At 36.4% G+C, this 19,628-nt stretch overlaps 1 protein-coding gene across 2 annotated transcripts; it reads right to left on the minus strand.

Annotated features, from left to right (window-relative positions):
• Positions 1-308: 308 nt before the first annotated feature.
• On the minus strand, positions 309-12,595 carry LOC126712214 (protein ESSENTIAL FOR POTEXVIRUS ACCUMULATION 1). Of its 2 annotated transcripts, none has more exons than XM_050411462.1 (10): positions 12,351-12,595; positions 8,048-8,169; positions 6,983-7,894; positions 6,791-6,902; positions 6,515-6,697; positions 5,345-6,142; positions 2,354-5,081; positions 1,610-1,803; positions 1,464-1,523; positions 309-942 (listed from the first exon to the last, which is right to left on the minus strand). In XM_050411462.1, the coding sequence occupies exons 1-10, from the start codon at positions 12,433-12,435 to the stop codon at positions 557-559; spliced, it is 5,580 nt and encodes a 1,859-aa protein (XP_050267419.1). In that variant the 5' UTR covers positions 12,436-12,595; the 3' UTR covers positions 309-556. The 2 variants fall into 2 exon arrangements, with proteins under 2 accessions (XP_050267419.1, XP_050267418.1); XM_050411461.1 differs by having other exon boundaries at positions 6,515-6,700.
• Between the last annotated feature and the right edge of the window lie 7,033 nt (positions 12,596-19,628).

The raw sequence follows: 19,628 nt of genomic DNA on the forward strand, positions 1-19,628 counted from the left end.
CATGTCTTGCAAATTGAACCATATGATCCAAATCATTTATTCATCAATGCAATTACAATATTAAATTTAACTACACAACCTTAGGTACAACACTAAAAAGTTCTTTTAGAACTATATATTTTGCCACAACTTGCATAAGTGTAAAATTGTGATTGAATTACACCCCTTACACATAGATCCACCATTGTTACCTGGTAAAAAGTAATCCAATTACCACTTATTACATACTTCTGATGCAGCAAAATGTGTAGTCATAGACTTTTTGCCCAAGGAACCGTAACACAATAAACAGCAGAGAGAGGGCAAGATGAGGAAATAAAGCGCATGAATTAAGGTAAACTTGATTTAAAAATATACCTTGCTCAGGTTTTGTGTAACCAAAAAAACAGATAAAACAAAGTACCCTACTTCGGACTTGACAACTGCTTGAGCAGATATCAACAGTTCTGCCCAGTTGCTCTATGAAGGGAAACAAAAATCCTAGTGTCAAAAAACCATTTACAAACAGTTAAAAGTCAAAACGTATTTACAATTGGCTCTAGATTGAGAACCACTCCTAATCTTCAGCACCCTGAATCTCACCCATCATGATCCGGTTGCTAACAACATTAAATCCCAAAACAGCAGGGCTAACCTTCTTTCCTTTCTTCCCCTTCTTTTTTCCTCCCCCTTTCATGGACCCATCAGGTCCCATTTTGGTATCTCGATCAATGTCCCCAACGCCTGCATTGCCCGAACTCACATCTCTGGTACTGAATCCAGTGACCTGATCATTCTGACTTTGAAATGCAATTTCAAGGACATCCGCTGGTAATAATTCCTTGTAGTTGAGGAATTTGTCAATGAACTCATGATCAGGATCATATGATCCAAGGTTCTCAACCAGAAGCATCTCAGCCTCTGATCTGGACTGCTTCAAGCAAAATTCAAGGACACTCGTATCTAGCAAGTATGAAAGAAAAATGGCATTGCATTAGGTAAAACTAAAAGCTCAATTACTTCTGGGCTCAAAAGCTAGCAAATTTAAAGATTACTGGACCAGCAAGCTTAATTTGAACCATTGAGACATTGCAAGAGGAACAAAACTAGGCCAATCATTTTCCCAGCATTAAAAAGGCCAATGGACAACATCTGGCAAGCCATACCCACCTTTTTATATTGTTAAATTTCTGGGCTAATGCAAATTGCAGAGCATAATTTCCTAGTAACCTTATAATAATAATTTTTTTTTTTTAATTAGGAAAATTTTGAAGTGATATATTATATACATTAGAAGTGAGTTTTGGCCCCAACAAGAGGGACAAGGGAGATATGAACTAATAACCTCCACTGAGTTGTACCTAGCTAATTGTGCTACCCTTGGGATTAGTATCCTTATTTTTCTGTAGCCAACACACTCAAATTTCATGTATTTGAAATATTTTACATATAAAATTTCAGGCAATGAGTGAAATCAAGCTTACCATTTGTCCCAATAAGCCTGAGACACTCACTCTCGCACCAATCTCTGAAATCCATGGCCTCTGGAAAGAGAAAAAAGACCAGTCAAAAAAATAGGCTAATGGACAGTATATGTGATGAAAGGATAACCAATCATGCAAAGGTTTACCTGAATGATTGGTCATGGCATCTCTTTTCCCTTTTAGGTAAGCCTGGGCAGTGGCAGGTGAGGATGAAAGAGATTGTTCAGCAGGTTTGCCACCAACTGATTTTTGTCGGCTTAACGATCCAGCTGAAGTTCCTTTGACAGGAGTACTTTTCATTACCCTATTTCCCTGGCTTGCAAGATGAGGGAAATCCACCCTGCTTACAGGAAAACAACAAACTCTCACTTTTCAACAATTACAACCAAATCTCATCGGACTAATATATTAATAATATGAAAGACAAATGAGTATGGTTCTTAATTGATTCAATGGATGGACATGATAGTAATAGTCAAAATCAAATGCAGCCAATGCAATATAGCTAACATGTGGGTGGAGGGTGAGGTTGTAACTTCAAAACCCATTGGGTCTGTAACATACCAATAAAAATTAGTTGAGACAAACACAAACCAATGACAAGATGCAGCATACATGATCTTTATAAACGTGACTATATTAAATTTTTTGATTAAACTCCCAGGTCTGATCTTTATAAAATGGCCATAGAGTGGAATAGCCAGACAAACTTTCCACAACAGTGCCAAGTGGTTCAGAAGAAGGCTTTGTTAATACTTTATATTGACCATGGGGAATGCCATCATTACTCCACAACTTACCCAGAAAAAGTTTCTATGGTATTTAATTCACTATTACTAGACACAATCCAAAACTAAATAACGTAAGATCAGAGAGAATAAAAATCATACTGCTTAGTTTCTTGCTTTGATTGATCAATTGGACCCCAAAATAGGTCATCATCTCCTTTATATTTTGACTGAGAAGCATGGGAATTGATTTGGATTGGAGATGCAGCTTTCGCAGGAGAAGCAGCAGAAAGAGACCATAACGGAGCACTGTTGCGGGCAGACAGAGATGGCTGGGATTTTTGTGGAGTTGAGATCTGATTTGCAGCATGGGTAGAAGAGGCTCTTTTCTCCTGCTCCTTTTGGATGTCCCTTAAAGATGTAGGTTTAGTAGGCTTCCCGGAGTCAGTAGACCATGCAGGGGATGGGGAAGAGTTTGCTGACTCACCCTTCCAAAGAACAAAGTCTCCCAGAGAAGGCCCTGATGGGATGGCAGACAATAGTTCCTTCTCCTGCTGTGTTTGACGAGAGCTTTTGCCTTTCTCAATGGAACTTGAACCAACAGTAACATCAGCAGAAGGTAGCAATACTGGGGCCTTAGCTCCAGCACCCTTAGATTTTGCTGACTTTTTGCGACTCTTTTTAGTGTCTTTAGCCTCAATAAAGTTATCATCATCTACAGATTCCAAATGGGTGGTCATAACTTGTGGGGTAGCCAGACTAGATACACTGTCAGGAACATTTACATCTCTTTCACTAGACTTCGCCAAAACTTCTTCTGCCAATATATCATGTAAATGGCTCTTCTTGTTCTTTTGATTCACAGAGCCTACAGATTGCCCTAGACCTAACTCAGTATTCCCTGCATCTTTGTGAGATTCTCTAGATATTTTTGAGTCCGGATTGGCCACAACTCCAGCCCAAGGAGTTGACAAAGTCATGGAGTTTACAGAAGTTGTGATCTCAGATACCGCCATTTCTGTATGTGCCTTCCTTTGTTCTTCCTGTTGAATTTCCAACAATGACTTAGGCTTGAAACCAGGAGCAGGCTTCCAAGCTCGTTGTCCAGTATGTGTCTGGGTATTCTGCACTGAGGCAGACCCAAGTACTCCCGATTCACTCTTGACTTCAACAGTTCTGCTCTCATCTGCCAAAACTCTTGCAGGCATAAAGCTTTGTCCTTGCTGGAATCCCACACTTTCTATAGTAACAATTTCAACTTTCGCGTCCCTTGTCCTCTGCGGAGATGTTCCATATAGTGCATCTCCAGCATCAAGGTCTGTCTCGACACTCTGCTTATTAATTTCAGATTGCTTTAACTGCAGAAGCGAAGCCTTAGGTCCTTCCTTTACCTGGTCAGAAGAGGAGTGCAACTTGGAAGACTTTTGCTTCTTAGACTTCTTCTCAGAAGCTTTTCTTGGCTCACGCACTTCAACATTCTTAACTTCTGTCACCATAGAGGGCTCTTGATGTTCTTCAAGCAAACCAGTGGACTGAACCTTTGCATCATTGGTATGCTCAAGCGCAGGCACTTCACTCTCACAAATTCCTGCTGATGACACAGCAACCGCACTTTTAGGAGGTATGGATACTGCAATATGTTCAGTGGTCACAGCCGCAGCATTTCTGTCGGCCCTTAAAGTGTCATCTGATGTCTGCTCCAGAGTTCTAGGATCATGCAATTCAGAATCAGGGACAGATTTCTGCACAAGCTGAGGCTCCTCCGCAGATATGTTCATGGTTTCAAACAAAGGGGAGGTTTCAACAAACGAAGACCTCGGCAACAATTCTTTATGACGGGTATCAGTGGTTTCTTTTGGAACAGCAGCACCCCAAGTTTTTTGAGGTGTAATATTCCCAAATAATTGATGAGGTAGATTTAAAGAAGAGGCTTCAGGACTTGCACTATAATTGACATCCTGATTAACTTGTGGAGGCAATTTCACAAAGTTAGTATTGTGGTCATCTTGCATACTGGGAATTGGCATCCGTGGCCCTACCTGGAACATCTCTGGAGATGGCTGTAGCCGAGAAGGATCAACAGATGCATTCCCTGTAGGTATTGCAGCTGCCTGTAACTGTCCAAAAGATGGCTCACCAAAATGCTGGTGAGGTTGATGCTCTGACAGAACCTGAGAAAGTAATTGCTGTTGTTGCCGTAATAACTGTTGCTGCTCCTCCTGTTTCTGTTGCTGCTTAAGCAATAAGAGTTTATCCAACAATAACATCTGCTGTGTTGGAACTGGTGCCTGTGAATGTAACTGCAACAAGTACTGTTGTTGCAGCATATTTAATACTTGTGGATCTTGTGACAAGCCAGATGATAGTAACTTTTCTGGAGTAAAAATACCAGATGGATTTTCTATAGCTTGGGCAACTGGATTTGTTAAAGATGGTTGGTTTTGTGGTTGCAGCCTCTGTTGTTGGATCCCAAAAGCTTGGGGAGGGAAATTCTGATCATGATGAAAGTCAATCTTATTCTGAAGTGGATCTGTTCCACCTTGGACAGGAAAATTCGACCAACCAGCAAGACCATTATTTCCACCAGAAGATGACCGGTCAGATAAGCCTTGGACAAGGGACAAGAAGTCAGCATTTTGAGAATGAGGCTGAATAGGATTGTCATTTAGGGAAGATAGAAGCTTTGAATGTGGCGTTGGGGAGTCTGGGACAACATCGGTCTTTGAAACCAAGGATGCAGCATCTCTTCCGGGCCAATATGGATAAGGATTTGTTAAGGACCTCTGCCGTTCCAGAGCCATTCTCTTTGCCAACAAGTAAAGGTTGTTTCCACCATCTACTCCCGAAGGGGGCATACTATTAGAATTATTCCCACTATATCCTTGCATACCTACAAATTAAACAAAATTATCCAAGTGAAATTAACCTGCTATATGGTAATGATACATGGCTTGGCTAAAGCATAACATGCCCTTGCATTTTTTTAATTGGTAAGTTACACAAACACCTAGTAGATTCAGAACCCATGACCTCAAATTCCATCAATTCTTAAAAGAGAAGTATCATTTGAGATAGAGCTCATTGGCCACAATATGCACTTACATTTACAATCCAAAATATATTTAAAAAGAAAATTCATAAAAAAGAACAAACCTTCAGAAAAGGCAAACTTCTCCAGTGGTGAACTGCTCATACTACCAGACATCAGTGACTCCAGAAATCTATTCTCAGCTTCTGTTGTCGAACCTTGCCCTTGCCCTTGCCTTTGCCTAGGTTCGCTCCTCATAATATCAATTTCATTTATGCCAGTGTGAAGGTTACCAAAGGTACTGAAGTTTGGCCTGCTAGATGCATCCGCAAATTCGTTCTGTTTTGGTGCAGTAAATCCAGGTGGTGGCCCAGCTTTAGCTCGTAAATGGGGCATAACATCACCAAGTGACAACCACGGCAAATCACTCGGGCTTATGCTGACTAGCAAATCTAAGCCAAAATATCCATTCTCGAACCATGAAATAATATCACTCCCACTAAAAGGGCCTTGAATTCTTCCCTGTGGATCTTTATAATAAAGCACTAACTCCTCTGGAGAAGACTGAGCAGCTTTCCTGGCTTCATGTTCCTTGTCCATAACTCCAGATAGCTGTCTCTTAAGAATGGGATCCTCACGGGATTGCCACTTGGTTTCGTCTTTTGTTTCAGAAGGGTTACCCAAATTACTTTCCCAATCATTAGTTGGTTCCTTGGAAGAATCTGACCAGCCCATATCAGAGGACCTTGACCTGCCATCATTTGTAATCTCTCTCCAATCATGCAAGGTGTTATGTGAGCGTTCCCCCAGTGGAGGGGCTCGCCATGTGGTGGCAGGAACAGAAGAATTCCCTGGGAGACTTGATTCCCTATAAATGGGCACATCCTCGACCTTCCTATAGGCATCACTATCTTCTCTAAAACCTGCAGATAGAGAATACAAAGAAACACCATAACAATACACACTTAAATGGAGACATGTTTTTATCCTTATGAGATACAGATAGTGTACCATCTAAATATTAAGAAAAGAAGGATCTCAACTCCAACCCAAATTACACATTAAAGTTGAAACCAAAATAGACAGGGTCCACATTGCTATGGAACTCAGAAAATAGCAACAGATTTTTTTTTTTTTTTTTTTTTTGAAAAAAAAAAAAAATAAAACAAAATAAAATTCAACCTAAATCAAGAGTCAAACCAAATTAAATTATTATAATCTTGCAAAGCATAGTGTAATCAGACCATATGGAAAAGTGGCTGTTCTTTTTCTTTTTAATTTTGGCATCAGCATACCTTCGGCTTTAAACTTGTTATCAGAGAATGTCTTATGATCCCATGGGGTTTCCATTTTTGAGTTGTTTCCAGGATAGTGCGTGTGCCTTTCATAGGAGGAGCCTTCTGCAGAACCAACTCTTGAATTTTCAGTGCTTTCATCTTTGTAATCATCAGAAGCAAGTGGTATATCCTCCCTACTTCCTGCTGAGACAATACAGTACCAATAAAAGTTAATCCTTACCTAAAAATATGTGCAAGTTACTATTTTAAGACATCTTGGTAATGTGAACCTACCAAGCTTGGTCCGTCTTGACTGTGTAAAGTCTGTTGATGTCCTTCCATCTTTAGTTATCTGTGGTGCACCACTACTTACAACGTCCCCTTTGTCAATTCCCTTTAAAACAGCCTACTCAAGAAGAAATAAATCAAATCAACTGCTGAGAGTATCAAAAGTATTCGCAAAAAATAACTCATAAATAAAATTACCAATTCCTCAGAATCTGGCGCACATAATGCCAAGGGCTCTAATGGTCCATCTTGCGTAAGGTAAGGCCCTTGTGCAATCCCATCAACTAATTTTCGATTTGAACTCATATCAGTCATTCTGTATACATCAAGCAACTTTGTCCTACTATACCTTAAGCGGTAAGGCTCCCCATGACTACTCTCAACTGAGTCTGCCCCAGTTCCTAAAGGTTGAGAACGCATGTTTATGGAGCTGCCACCATAGCTGCCTCGTCCACGTCCTAGAGAAAAGGTCGGGGGAGTACTTTCCCCACGCCCACGACCATGAGAAAATGTAGGAACTTGTTTGATTGGCGTTAGGCTTTGGTGATGTGGAGGCTCCCCCCGTCCTCGGCCTTGTAAGGAACTAGATCTCCATGGCCGATAATGATCCCCCTCCCTCTCATCCTTTCCATGATTGGCAGCATGAGACAACCCCTTTTCAACATGCACATCACCATCTTTGCTAGAGTCAAGCCACTTCTCACGCAAACTTTCAGTCTCCTTATCATCAGGCCCCCAACGCGTGTTCCATTTGCTCTCACGTCGTTGATCGTGATTGGCATCCCTGTTACTCGAGTCAGACCACCGGTCAGATGGAACACGACGTGCTTCTCCAGGGTGTCTTGTAGACAAATTTTCCATCCAACGATCTGCCCTACGAATGTCACCAAGGTCTTTGTCTCCATCCCTCCAACGATCTTTGCGGATGGAGGAATTAGTGTCTCTTTCTTCATCACGCCAACGATCGCGGCGACCACTTTCCATATCAAGCAAAGATGGCCTGAAAACATCCTTTTTCTTATGGGTTTCATGCATGTCCTCACCATTTCCTGATGACTTCATGATATCTGAGCGATTGCCATAAGCTGGATGGGGGCTGAAATGGTTTTCCTGAATTAAGAAAAAAAAAAAAAAAGAGGTAAGATCACATGCTGATAACATAACATCCCAGTAAGTGAAAACAGGGCACATATAAACTTCTGTTTGAAAGTATGCCCACTTTTCAGGCAGGTAAATATACTGTTAAAAGTAGTGACAACACACCACATTTCCTATTCCAGGCTTACTCTCCCCTGGCTTTGGAAGAAGCCACTGTGGTGAAAGTGGAATAACATTGTCAGTCCCTTGAAGTAAAATTGGAATAGCATTGTCAGACCCTTGAACATCTGCACAAATCAAACAGAAAGATCAATTATAATAACAAATTTGAGCCAACCGTTGATGGGGACAGGGTCAACCCCAGATATGGGCAACCAACTGCAAGGCACAAGTTACTTATATCGCCAAACTAGCCCTTGATGGTAATAATAACATTAAATTTAGGGTAAAATGCAAAACTGACCCTCTAAGTTTCTTCAGATTTCATTTCAGTCCTCTAACTTTGTTTTTGTTCATTTCAGTCCTCTAACTTTCAAGTTTATTCAATTAAAGCTTCTCCATCAACTTTTGTTATATGTTGTGGTTAATTTTTCAATTTTATATATTTTTCTTCAAATTTTTTAAATAAAAAAAATTCAATTAATGATTGAAAAATATTTTCCAGATTTTTTTTTTCAAAAAATTTTAACAAAAGTTAACAAAAAGCCTTAATTGAATAAATCTGAAACTTAGAGGACTAAAATGAATGAAAATAAAGTTAAAGGACTAAAATGAAATCTAAAGAAAGTTAAGAGGGTCAGTTTTGCATTTTAGCCTTAAATTTAAAACAAAAAAAAAATTGAAAATTAACCAAAGCAGAATCTGGAAGGTCGTACATGACCTTGAATGATGGACACCAGAAACAAAGTATCACATTGCTAATAATAGAATCACTCATCTTCACAAAAATAAACATAAAATTTTTTGTTAGAACCATTGTAAAGCATTAGTCAGTAATGTGACGACGCGAGATAAAGCTCCATAATGGAGTTAAATGCCAAAACTAAAGGGGTCTTCTTCTTTTTTGGTGAGGGGAGGATAGGCATTTATTAAGAAGAGATCACCCTAAGTATGATAAAGCTACAAAGGAAATCATGAAATCTTTTTATCTTCAATACTATGTAGTATAGTAGAAATTTTTGGTTTTGCCGTACAATTCGAACTCTACATCAAGAGTAAACACCAGAACTACTTTAAGGTTACAAAATATACTCTATGTCTATCGCATAGAACCATAATGCGTGATTTGTAACTAATAAATTACCAATTTTTTCAAAAGCTTAAATAGTTAGAAAATGGGTAATTTAATCTAATACTCCACCTTCAAGTGTGGGCCCAAACCACCCTTATTAAGTGGGGCCCAACACATGGCAATTTTTTAAATGGGAGCTAATATGAAGGGAAAGTTAGAAGCCAAGACCTCCTGCCTTGATACCATGACAAATTACAAATTTTCCTAAAAGTTTAAACTGTTAGGAAATTGTATAATTTAATCGGTTGATCAAACAGAGACTCTCATCATAATAGCAAAAAGGGCAGGCCAAGAACATGATGATTGATCCACAACCCACCCATGCATTTACAAGAGTTCAGTCAAACACCAATTTATATTCCTATTTGATGGTCCCCCTTTGAGTAATAATCATCAACGAAAACTATTGTATAAAAGGTCCCTCCCAACTTCCAAGCACTGAAGAAATATATTTTATACAAAAAAATAAATACAAAAGAGAAGTGCAATGCTTCAATCAATAACTCAAGTACTCAACAGGCCATGTTTCATAGAGTCTAGACCATAAACAAAAGATAGATTCTTTACAATTATTTAGAGCTTGACTATGTTGTCCAACAAGACACCTTAGATTTAGTTGGTGTCACAATATAAATCAAAAAGCTAGCAACAGTGGCTCCCATAAGACCCTGACCAACAAATAAAGAGCTAAATATCATCCAATCAAGAGCAACAACTCAAAATAGTACTGGATAACAAAGATCCCAAGCATCAATACATGTTACAATCTTGCAAAAATGATCTTGTGGATCTACGAAGGCCAAAGCAAATGCACTCAATAAAATTAATAATAATAAAACTCTAAGGAAACATTATATCTCGATCCCTTCCATCTTAGGTGAATACAAAATATATGTATTTCATTGTTTTTCCCCAAGTCATCTTATTCTTCCCTATTTCCCTCATTACAAACTTCTTTTTTTGAGAATTTGATGATCGGGGGTTGGGGGGATTTGAACCTCCATTGGAAACACTAAAAGGTGTCAACCAGTTGAGCTACAAGGCTCTTGGCATAAACTAATTAACAAACAATCAAGCAATCACATTTTTACTATAGAAGGGAAGCCTGGTTTCAATCAAATTATTATTATTACTTTTTTTTTTTTTTTCGATAACTAGATTCCAATCAAATTATACATATCTTTCTGAGTGGCTTTAAAAACTTTCCAAGAAATCATTAAGGTTTAAAGTATATCTATAGCTACTAAGCAAATTATTTAATCACAGCATACAAAAAATACAGGAACTAAATTTCTAATATACAGAAACAACAAATAATAAATAGCCAACAAATTAATAGGTGTGACATTTTTTGTAACCAAATTTTAATAAACAGGAGTTTTTATGGCAATACCACAGAGGATTAAGAAAATTTTCCTTTCACTTTTGGCTCAACAAATACATGGCATTGTACAAATTAGATAAAATATACAGTTGCCACTGCATATACCAAACAGAAAGGTTAATAAAAAAAAGCCCTCCTTGTCTATATTATGATCTTAATGAAAGCTTAACCCACTGGTTAAAATGAATAAGAAATTCCAACCATGACATTTTCTTGACATAGAGAAACTTAAGAAACTAGGTTGAAAATGAGAAGTTCATAGATGCAACCAAAATATATGGCATTCAATGCCTGCATGAATTTCAAATGCATGAAACTATGTAAAACCTTGCAGATAAAAAATGCAGAGTTTTCACATTGTGAAGCTATATAAATTTCCACTGGATTCTAATGTCTTCTTTCCAATCAACTCTCGGCATATAAAGATTTAGCGATATTTACGAGTCAAATGCCAGCCTTGTAAACAAGATATTTTTGCTCCAAAATTCTAGAACAAAACAATGAAATTGTGTGGAGTTATAAGACACTATAGAGCAAAATGATCAAAGAACATCTTTTTAATATAAAAAAGATTAGCTATAATAGCAAGACCTCCACTTTGATACTTTTCATAAGTTGGGCCACAACCCATGTTTAGGTACTTAGAATTCCTAATTTCTAGCTCCCAAATCCCAAGAAATTTGTTGCATGATCAACTCTCCTTACTCCTAGAATTTTCTCTCTGTTTTCCAACTTCTTTTCTGGACTAATCCAACTTCACTATAACAATAGCTACCATTCCAAATAGATGAATGGGAATGAACCAGAGTAGAGAGTGAGCAAGAGCTAATACAACTTGCACAAAACAAACAATGAATTGGGAAGCCATAAACTACAAGGCAATGAACAACAAACCCATTTAAATGACAGTCCACTAATGGCCAACAACTAAGAACTAACTTAAAGTGCAGCATATAAATAAGGAGCTTGTTCTTAGAGATTCTGCCCCTTTGATATCATGTTGCAACTGCAAAAAGTTCCCAAGCAACACAAATCAACTGAAACAAGTCCCCAAGCAACACAAATCTCAACATGTACATGGAAGCGAGTTTGAATAAAATTTAAGCCATAATGCCACCATTTGCAGTCAAATGCTGTAACACATTTTATCCCAGACACTGGCTTAAACGCAAAAAATTTAAAATCCCTGAAAAATCTCAAATTGAAAATAATGTTCTCTATTCAAAGAATCGCCTGCAGTATATCGCGCTTGAATTCTTCACAGTAATGTTGCAACTTCCGAAAATCAAACAAGACGATCAGCTTAGTAAAACCCTTAAGTAACCAAAAAAAAAAAAAGCAATAAAAAAACCGATCTTTCCAATGCAGTGACATTGACTGTAGCATAAAATTCAAGATAAAGACGACAAACAAACAAACAGCCTTTTAACACTTTTGAAATTAATTAAAAAACTCAAAAAACATAAAATAGCATTTTTTTTAGCTAAGGCGAGTATCAGTAACTAACTATTTCGAAGCAAGATTATTTTCCTCTTCGTTCCAAGAATCAAAACGATAATAACGAAACGCATTACCTTGTACAAACCAAAACCCTAAGTTCAAGAAACCTAAACTCAATGCCTATAATTATTCACATCAACGGAGGGACGCATTTTTCTATACAGTAAAATCAACTAGAACAGCTCGCATCACTCAGCTAAGCTAGGGTTTTGTGCGGAACCGAGAGTCGCGGCGAGAAAGAATCGAAAAAGAACAAAATTGAAGCTTCGGAGAATTAGAACTCGAAACAATACCTTTGGAGATCTGCTGGGGCGGCGGCGTGACGGAGAGGTGGTGGTGGTTGTGGCGGCGGGAATCGGAGTCGGTGCGGTCGGCCATGGATGATCGGCGAAAGCTTCTTTTTTTGTGCTTTAGATAGTTAAAAACGCTTGAAGGAGGTGTGGAGAGAGCAAATGCACGGAGGGGAGAGGAATATAGGTTAAGGCAAAAATGGAAGATAAATGAGTGGGTGTAGGATAAGGGATTGTCACTTCGCGTTTAGGTTAGAAAAAGTGTGAGATTATTTTGATGTCTGACCACCTCTTAGTTTATGTTCGACGAGTTCTACTGATTCTCTGGGTGTATTATCCACACGCGTTGGAATATCAAGTGGATGACACGGTTAAGGATGAAATTACGGGTTTGGGTTTGATGTCTTTGGAGAGGTTACTTTCGTGTTATGTACGCGACTTGGTGGTGGGGAGGAATAGAGGGTCCAATGTGAATTATATCGTGTGTTGTGGGTTTATTGTGAGGGGTGCGCACTGCGCCATTAACCCGCCGTGTTAGGAATTCGAAACGACAGCATTGTATGACTTTTCTTTTGGGGTGTGGCTTTTGGGATTTTTTTTTTTTTTTTTTTTCCTTTGTTAAATTGTAAACTATGTCCCTAAATGTTTTAGATTTTAATTCCTCAAGTGTCAGAATTTGGACTTTATTCCTGATATTTGAAGGCGTTTAGATTTTACATTTGAAAGTTTCGAGTTTGATTTTACTCTTAAAGATCTATTTTGTTTTCATCAGCAACTATTTCTGTCCATATTTTCTATTAAAGTTGTGTTTGGCAACATGTAAAATATTTTTCACCTGTAAAATATTTTCAGGTGAAAATATTTTTGGAAAAAGGAAATATTTTCAAGTGTTTGGTTGCATTCTGAAAATTGTTTTGGAAAATATATTCAAGTGTTTTGTTGCATTCTGAAAATGCTTTTTTTTTTTTTTTTTTTTTTTTTTTTTTTTTTTTTTTCTAGTAGTTTCTCATATACTTCAGCTTCTAAACAAATTTTATAATAGAGAATTTCAATGTATAAAGTTAAAGAACAAGACTCAAAACAAAACCATTCATTGACATCATCATCATCAGTCAAACTGAGAGAGGGAGGAAGAAAGAGTGAGCAATTAAAGGAAAGAGAAAGGTAGATCGAGAAAGAGATAGAGATCAGTCATGGGTGGGTTGATCTAGAGGCGACGGCAATGAGATCAAGAGGAAAAAACGACGAGATCAGTCATGGATGTGTCGGTCTAGAGGTGGTGGCAACAAGATCGATAGGAAAAAAAATACAAGATTGATCATGGGTGGCAATGACGAGATCGTAAGGAGACGATATGACCCAAATTGTAGGGCTTGCATGCATGACGGCAGAGCTATGGGTCGAGGACAACGATCTGGGCTTCACCGGCGCCCAATCTCTCCGTCCTTTGGCTTAGGCTTGGCGTGACTCGTGAGTGATGAGAATAAGAGTAAGGAGAACAAATTTTTTCCAGAGGAGTGTAAATGGGTTAAAGGGAATATTAGTGTGTAAAGTATTTTACAGGTGTGGGTGGATTATTTTATGGTCAAACACATTAATTTTTAGTTTGACCTTATTTACCCGAGTTGCCAAACAACATCATCAGTGTAAAATGTTTTCCAATTTTCCTTTACACCAAAAACAAACACAACCTAAGTGTTGCATAAACTTGTCACTCGTGTTTAGTTCATTCAATAAATTATTTAATTTATTTTGACTACAAAAATGATGAACATTATTTTATTGAATAAACTAATGTGTGGCAAACTTATGTGGCATTGAACGAAAAAATGGATGGAGAGGTTGTTGATGCAAGCATAATAGAACTTCAAGGGTAAAATCCAAACACTCCTAAATCTTGTGTTTATTTCATTCAATGAAATTATTTAATTTTTTCAGGTTACAAAAATGATGTGACATCATTTTATTGGATAAATTAAATATGTGTGACAAATTTATGTGGCACTGAACGAAAATATGGACGGAAAGGTTGTTGACGCAAACATAATGGAACTTTAAGGATAAAATCCAAACACTCCTAAATTTCAGGATGTAGAATCCAAATTCTAAACGCCATAGTGTATAATCTATACACCCAAAAAACTTTAGAAATGTAGTCTGCAATATAAATTTTTTAATTAAAAAAAGGGGATCGTGGATATGTGGTAATTAGAGATGTCATTCAAATGCTATGCTTGTTTGTAATAAAATGTTTTTTTTTTTCTCAGCATTTTCAAGTGGTTATTTCAATAAAAGCTTTCATCCCTAAATATGTTTTTGGTTGTTTAATATAGTTGTACAATTTGAAAAATGGTTTATGCACAAAAACATTGTGGAAAATATTTTCAAAACATCTCTCTCACTCACATCGAAGCCGAGCCCCCTATCTTTTGTAATAATGTGCTCCTCTAGTAACCCATCAAACTCAGTCGAAGGAGGTGGCGGCGGTGCCAACATAAAGTTGAAAAATTACATTAAACTCAAAATAAATAAATAAATAAGTCTCATTGCATGTGCAAAGCGCATGTGATGAGACTAGTTATTATTATTATCATTTGATGAAATGGCTAGCATTTGGGTGTGCCTAAGTTGATTTATGTATAATTTGTTGTAATTTGCTTTGACCTAGTGTGAATTACTGAATTGATATATCTAATCATTTAGTTTTTTTTTTTTTTTGTGGTGCCAAACACTAACCAAAAAAAAAAAAAAACTCAAGCATGTTCAAGAATCAAACTAATTAACCAAACACTAGAAAACAATTGTGTAGGGTCCCGATTTGTGGCCCAAGTCTAAAATGTATAGGATCTCGGTCCAATGAGCCTAATACAATAAATTTGTAGAGAGTGGGTCAAAGAACCAAGCCCTAATGAGTTGAACAACAGCTAGTATTGAATTAAATGACAATCAAACACAAATAAGAAGTTTTTGATGTCAATGGACTTTCAATCCGAGGAGATCACTATTGTATATATTGATCACAGTTGGATACAGAGATAATTTAAATTGCTTCAATGTTCTCTCTCTATTTTCTTGATCCCTTTTCCATGAAGAGTCTTTCACCTTATATATCCTCTTTTGGACCATCTTTACCATACACCTGTTGATCATCCGAGCCCTTACTTAAGTACCTGTCCCATCAGACACCTTTTCTGATTTTCTGTGAGTTGTGATAGCCAATGTAGTACTATTCAGAGGTCTTCTTCAAATAAATGCGACCAGAAAAGTAGCTGCAGTGCATTTAATGCGGCGATGACAGCTTTCCCTTATATATTTTTAGGTTTCCTTTATTCTCGTATGTTCATGAGGCATGTCTTTATCATTAGAGCTTCTTAGAGGATCACGCTAATTGATGGAGCACATATTGTGAACTATATTCATCATATCCGAGGAAGAATTCCTCCTCGGACAATCTTTCACTTGTTCTCCACCTTTGAGACTTTAATTGGGAACATTTAACAACTATTTGCTACTCTTCGGACCTATCAATGTTATCGGATAAGGCTCAAGGCCCAATATACTATTTTGGGCCCTTGCCCCTACAAATTGTTTTTAGCATTTTTTGTTGTAAACTATTTTACAGGGAAACAAAAATGTAGCCTAAGTAAAAATGATATGATTCATTCAAAAGAAATTAATGGTATGAAATGTATAAGCATTACAAAATCATCCAATAGACATTCCCCAACCAAAATTATCTACAATAAGATATTTTAACTTATTTTTAAGCCTCAAACATCACAACACAAATTATTAAGACCGTGTTTGGCAATATGTAAAATGTTTTCCAAGTGTAAAATATTTTCAATTGAAAATATTTGATGTAAAGGAAAATATTTTATGTTGTTTGACTGTGTTGTGAAAATTACACCGGAAAATTATTTATTGCGTTTGGTCTTGATGGAAAAAATCTATTTTCAGAAAATGTAAACCCAAGCCAACCACCAGCCACCACCACTGAGGACAAGCACAACCCAACACCACCCACACAAAATCCAGATCAAGAAAAGGGAGAAAAACCACCACCACTGCTCCGTTGCCATCACCACTCACAGAAAATCTACCACCACCCATACAAAACACACCACCACCCACAGAAAATCCACTACCATCCACACAAAACCCACCACCACACCACACAAAATCCACCACCGCCCACCAAAATGCCACCACCCACACCACCACAACAATAACAAAATTAGAGATCAAAGAAAATGAAAATCAGACACAAAACTTAGTCGGGGGTTTGGTTCGGGTTAGAGAGAAAAAAAGAGATGAGAGAGAGAAGACACTAGATTAATGACATGTAGTGTCTGATTCGGCCTTGGTTGGTTAGCGGGCAAGAGAGAGAATGCAGATCGGTGAGTGGCGGTGACAAGATTTAGAGGAGATGATCTGACCCAATGTGCAGCGGTGATGATTTCGAAAGGAGGACGAGACGATCTAGAGTGTGGCAGTGACGGGCTTCAGGCGGTGGCGACGATCAGACTTGGTTCAATCTCTCTCTCTCTCTCTCTGGAAATGGTTTGTAAGTAAAATAGAAGTGTAATCTATTTTACACTCAAGGCCCACATATTTTACGGTCAATGAATGAGATTTTCGGTTTGACCGAAATTTTTGAGCATCCTAAACAGCAAGCACAGTGTAAAATGTTTTCTTGATTTCCTTTACAGCCAAAACAAACGTAGCCTAAAGTTTAGATGTCCACAGAAAAGTTGAGACTCGCCTCAACATATAAAACTAATCATATATGATAGTAGCATAACTTGTCCTGCCTTCTTTTAAAAGTTACCATGACTTTTAGTGGAGTTGTGGTGTACTTTTGTGTTAGAACTTAAAACTCTTTTTTCTCTCATTTGTGTGTGTAATTTTGTTTCTAAAAAAAAAAAAAGTGATTTAAAACAAACAGTTTGATTTTGATGTTAATTAAATTAGTAATCTTCCTTTTTTGGGTTCTATTCATAGTTGGTTTAGACTTGAAGTTTGGCGTTCACCAAGTTGGAGTTCAATTACAATAGTTGAACACTCTACTTGTCGGCAACACGATAATGGCAAGCAACATGCATATAATAAGATTAGATAAATAAAGTTTGAGACATTAAGAGGGTGCCTTATTCTGAGATCTTAAAACATGTCTTATATATAAAAAGCGGCAATGCTGCTACAGTGATTTAACACTGTGCATTCAGTGTTAAATCACTGTTCATATACAGTGAAATTTTTGTGAGGCACTTGTCTCTTTTTTTTTTTTTTTTTTTTTTTTTTTTTTTTTCCTTTTTTATATACTGTTATACTGACACAATAAATTTCACAATATTTTCACAATGCCGCTACAGTGATTTAACACTATGCATTCAGTGTTAAATCATAGTTCATTCATTGTTCATATACAATGAAATTTTCGTGAGGCACTTGTCTTTTTTTTTTTTTTTTTTTTTTTTTCCTTTTATATATACTGTTATACTGACATAACAAATTTCACAATATTTTCCCAATTATTGAAGTTTCAATTTCTTATAAGTCAAAATAAAATAATAAAATATGAAACTGTGACTAACCACAACTGAAAATAAATGTTTTGTGAAAAGCCGCTACAATATTTTAGCAATGTTCATTCAATATTTTTGCATTGTTCATCTACAATGTCATTTTGGTGAGCCACTTTGTCTTTTTTTTTTTTTTTTTTTGAATAGTAGCTACAGTTCCAAGAGGCGCTGTAGCTACAGTAGCTACATATATATATATATATATATTTTTTTTTTCAGTCTTCCGTTTGTACTTTTTTTTTTCTTTTATATATATTGTTATACTGACACAATAAATTTCACAATATTTTCACAATTATTGAGATGTCAATTTCATTACCGCTTTAGTGTTTTAGCACTGTTCATTTAGTGTTTTTGCATTGTTCATCTATAGTGCCATTTCGGTTAGCCGCTTTGTCTTTTTTTTTTTTTTTTTTTTTTTTTTTTTTTTTTTTTTAAAGTTTTGAATAGTAGCTACAGTACCAAGTGGCACTGTAGCTATAGTAGCTACAAATTTTTTCTTTTCTTTTTTCAGTCTTTCGTTTGTATTTTTTTCCCTTTTATATATATTGTTATACTGATACAATAAATTTCATAATATTTTCACAATTATTGAGGTATCAATTTCTTATAAGTCAAAATAAAATAATAAAATATGAAACTGTGACCAACCACAACTGAAAATAAATCTATATATATAAAAGTGTGAATGCGCTAAATCACTGTAGCTATAGTGCTTTGGTTTCGTGAGCCACTTTTTTTCCCAAGTTTTGAACAGTAACTACAGTGCCAAGTGGCACTGTAGCTACAATAGTTATAGTTTTTTTTTTTTTTTTTTTTTTTTTTTTTTGTAATCGGTTTGTGTTTTTTTTTTTTTTTTTAAATATTTATGTAAGCTAGTATATATATTGTTATATTGACACAACAAATTTCACAATATTTTCACAATTATTGACGTGCGTGAATGCGCTAAAGCACTGTAGCTACAGTGCTTTGGTTTCGTGAGCTGATTTTTTTTCCCAAGTTTTGAACAGTAACTACAATTCCAAGTGGCACTGTAGCTACAGTAGCTACAGATTTTTTTTTTTTTCCTTTTAAATATTTATGTAAACTGGTATATATATTGTTATACCGACACAACAAATTTCACAATATTTTCACAATTATTGACGTGTCAATTTCTTACAAGTCGAAATAAAATAATAAAATATGAGACTGTGACCAATCACAACTAAAAATAAATGTTTTGAGAAAATGTTACAACACTTATTGTGCGGTGCTTTTAGTTTATTCAACTGGCACGGTAGCTACAGTGCCTAAAGTTTTTTTTTTTTTTTTTTTTTTTTTCTAGTAGTCGGTTTGTGTTTTTTTTTTTTCCTTTAAATATTTATGTAAGTTGATATATATATTGTTATACCGACACAACAAATTTCACAATATTTTCACAATTATTGATGTGTTAATTTCTTACAAGTCAAAATAAAATAATACAATATGAGACTATGACCAGCCACAACTAAAAATAAATGTTTTGAGAAAATGTTACAACATTTATTGTGCAGTGCTTTTGGTTTATTCAATTGGCACAGTAGCTACAGTGCCTAAATTTTTATTTATTTTTTATAGTAATCGGTTTGTGTTTTTTTTTTCTTTTAAATATTTATGTAAGCTGGTATATATATTGTTATACTGACACAATAAATTTCACAATTATTGA

The sequence above is a fragment of the Quercus robur genome, chromosome 2 (assembly GCF_932294415.1).
Source record: "Quercus robur chromosome 2, dhQueRobu3.1, whole genome shotgun sequence".
Taxonomy (NCBI): domain Eukaryota; kingdom Viridiplantae; phylum Streptophyta; class Magnoliopsida; order Fagales; family Fagaceae; genus Quercus; species Quercus robur.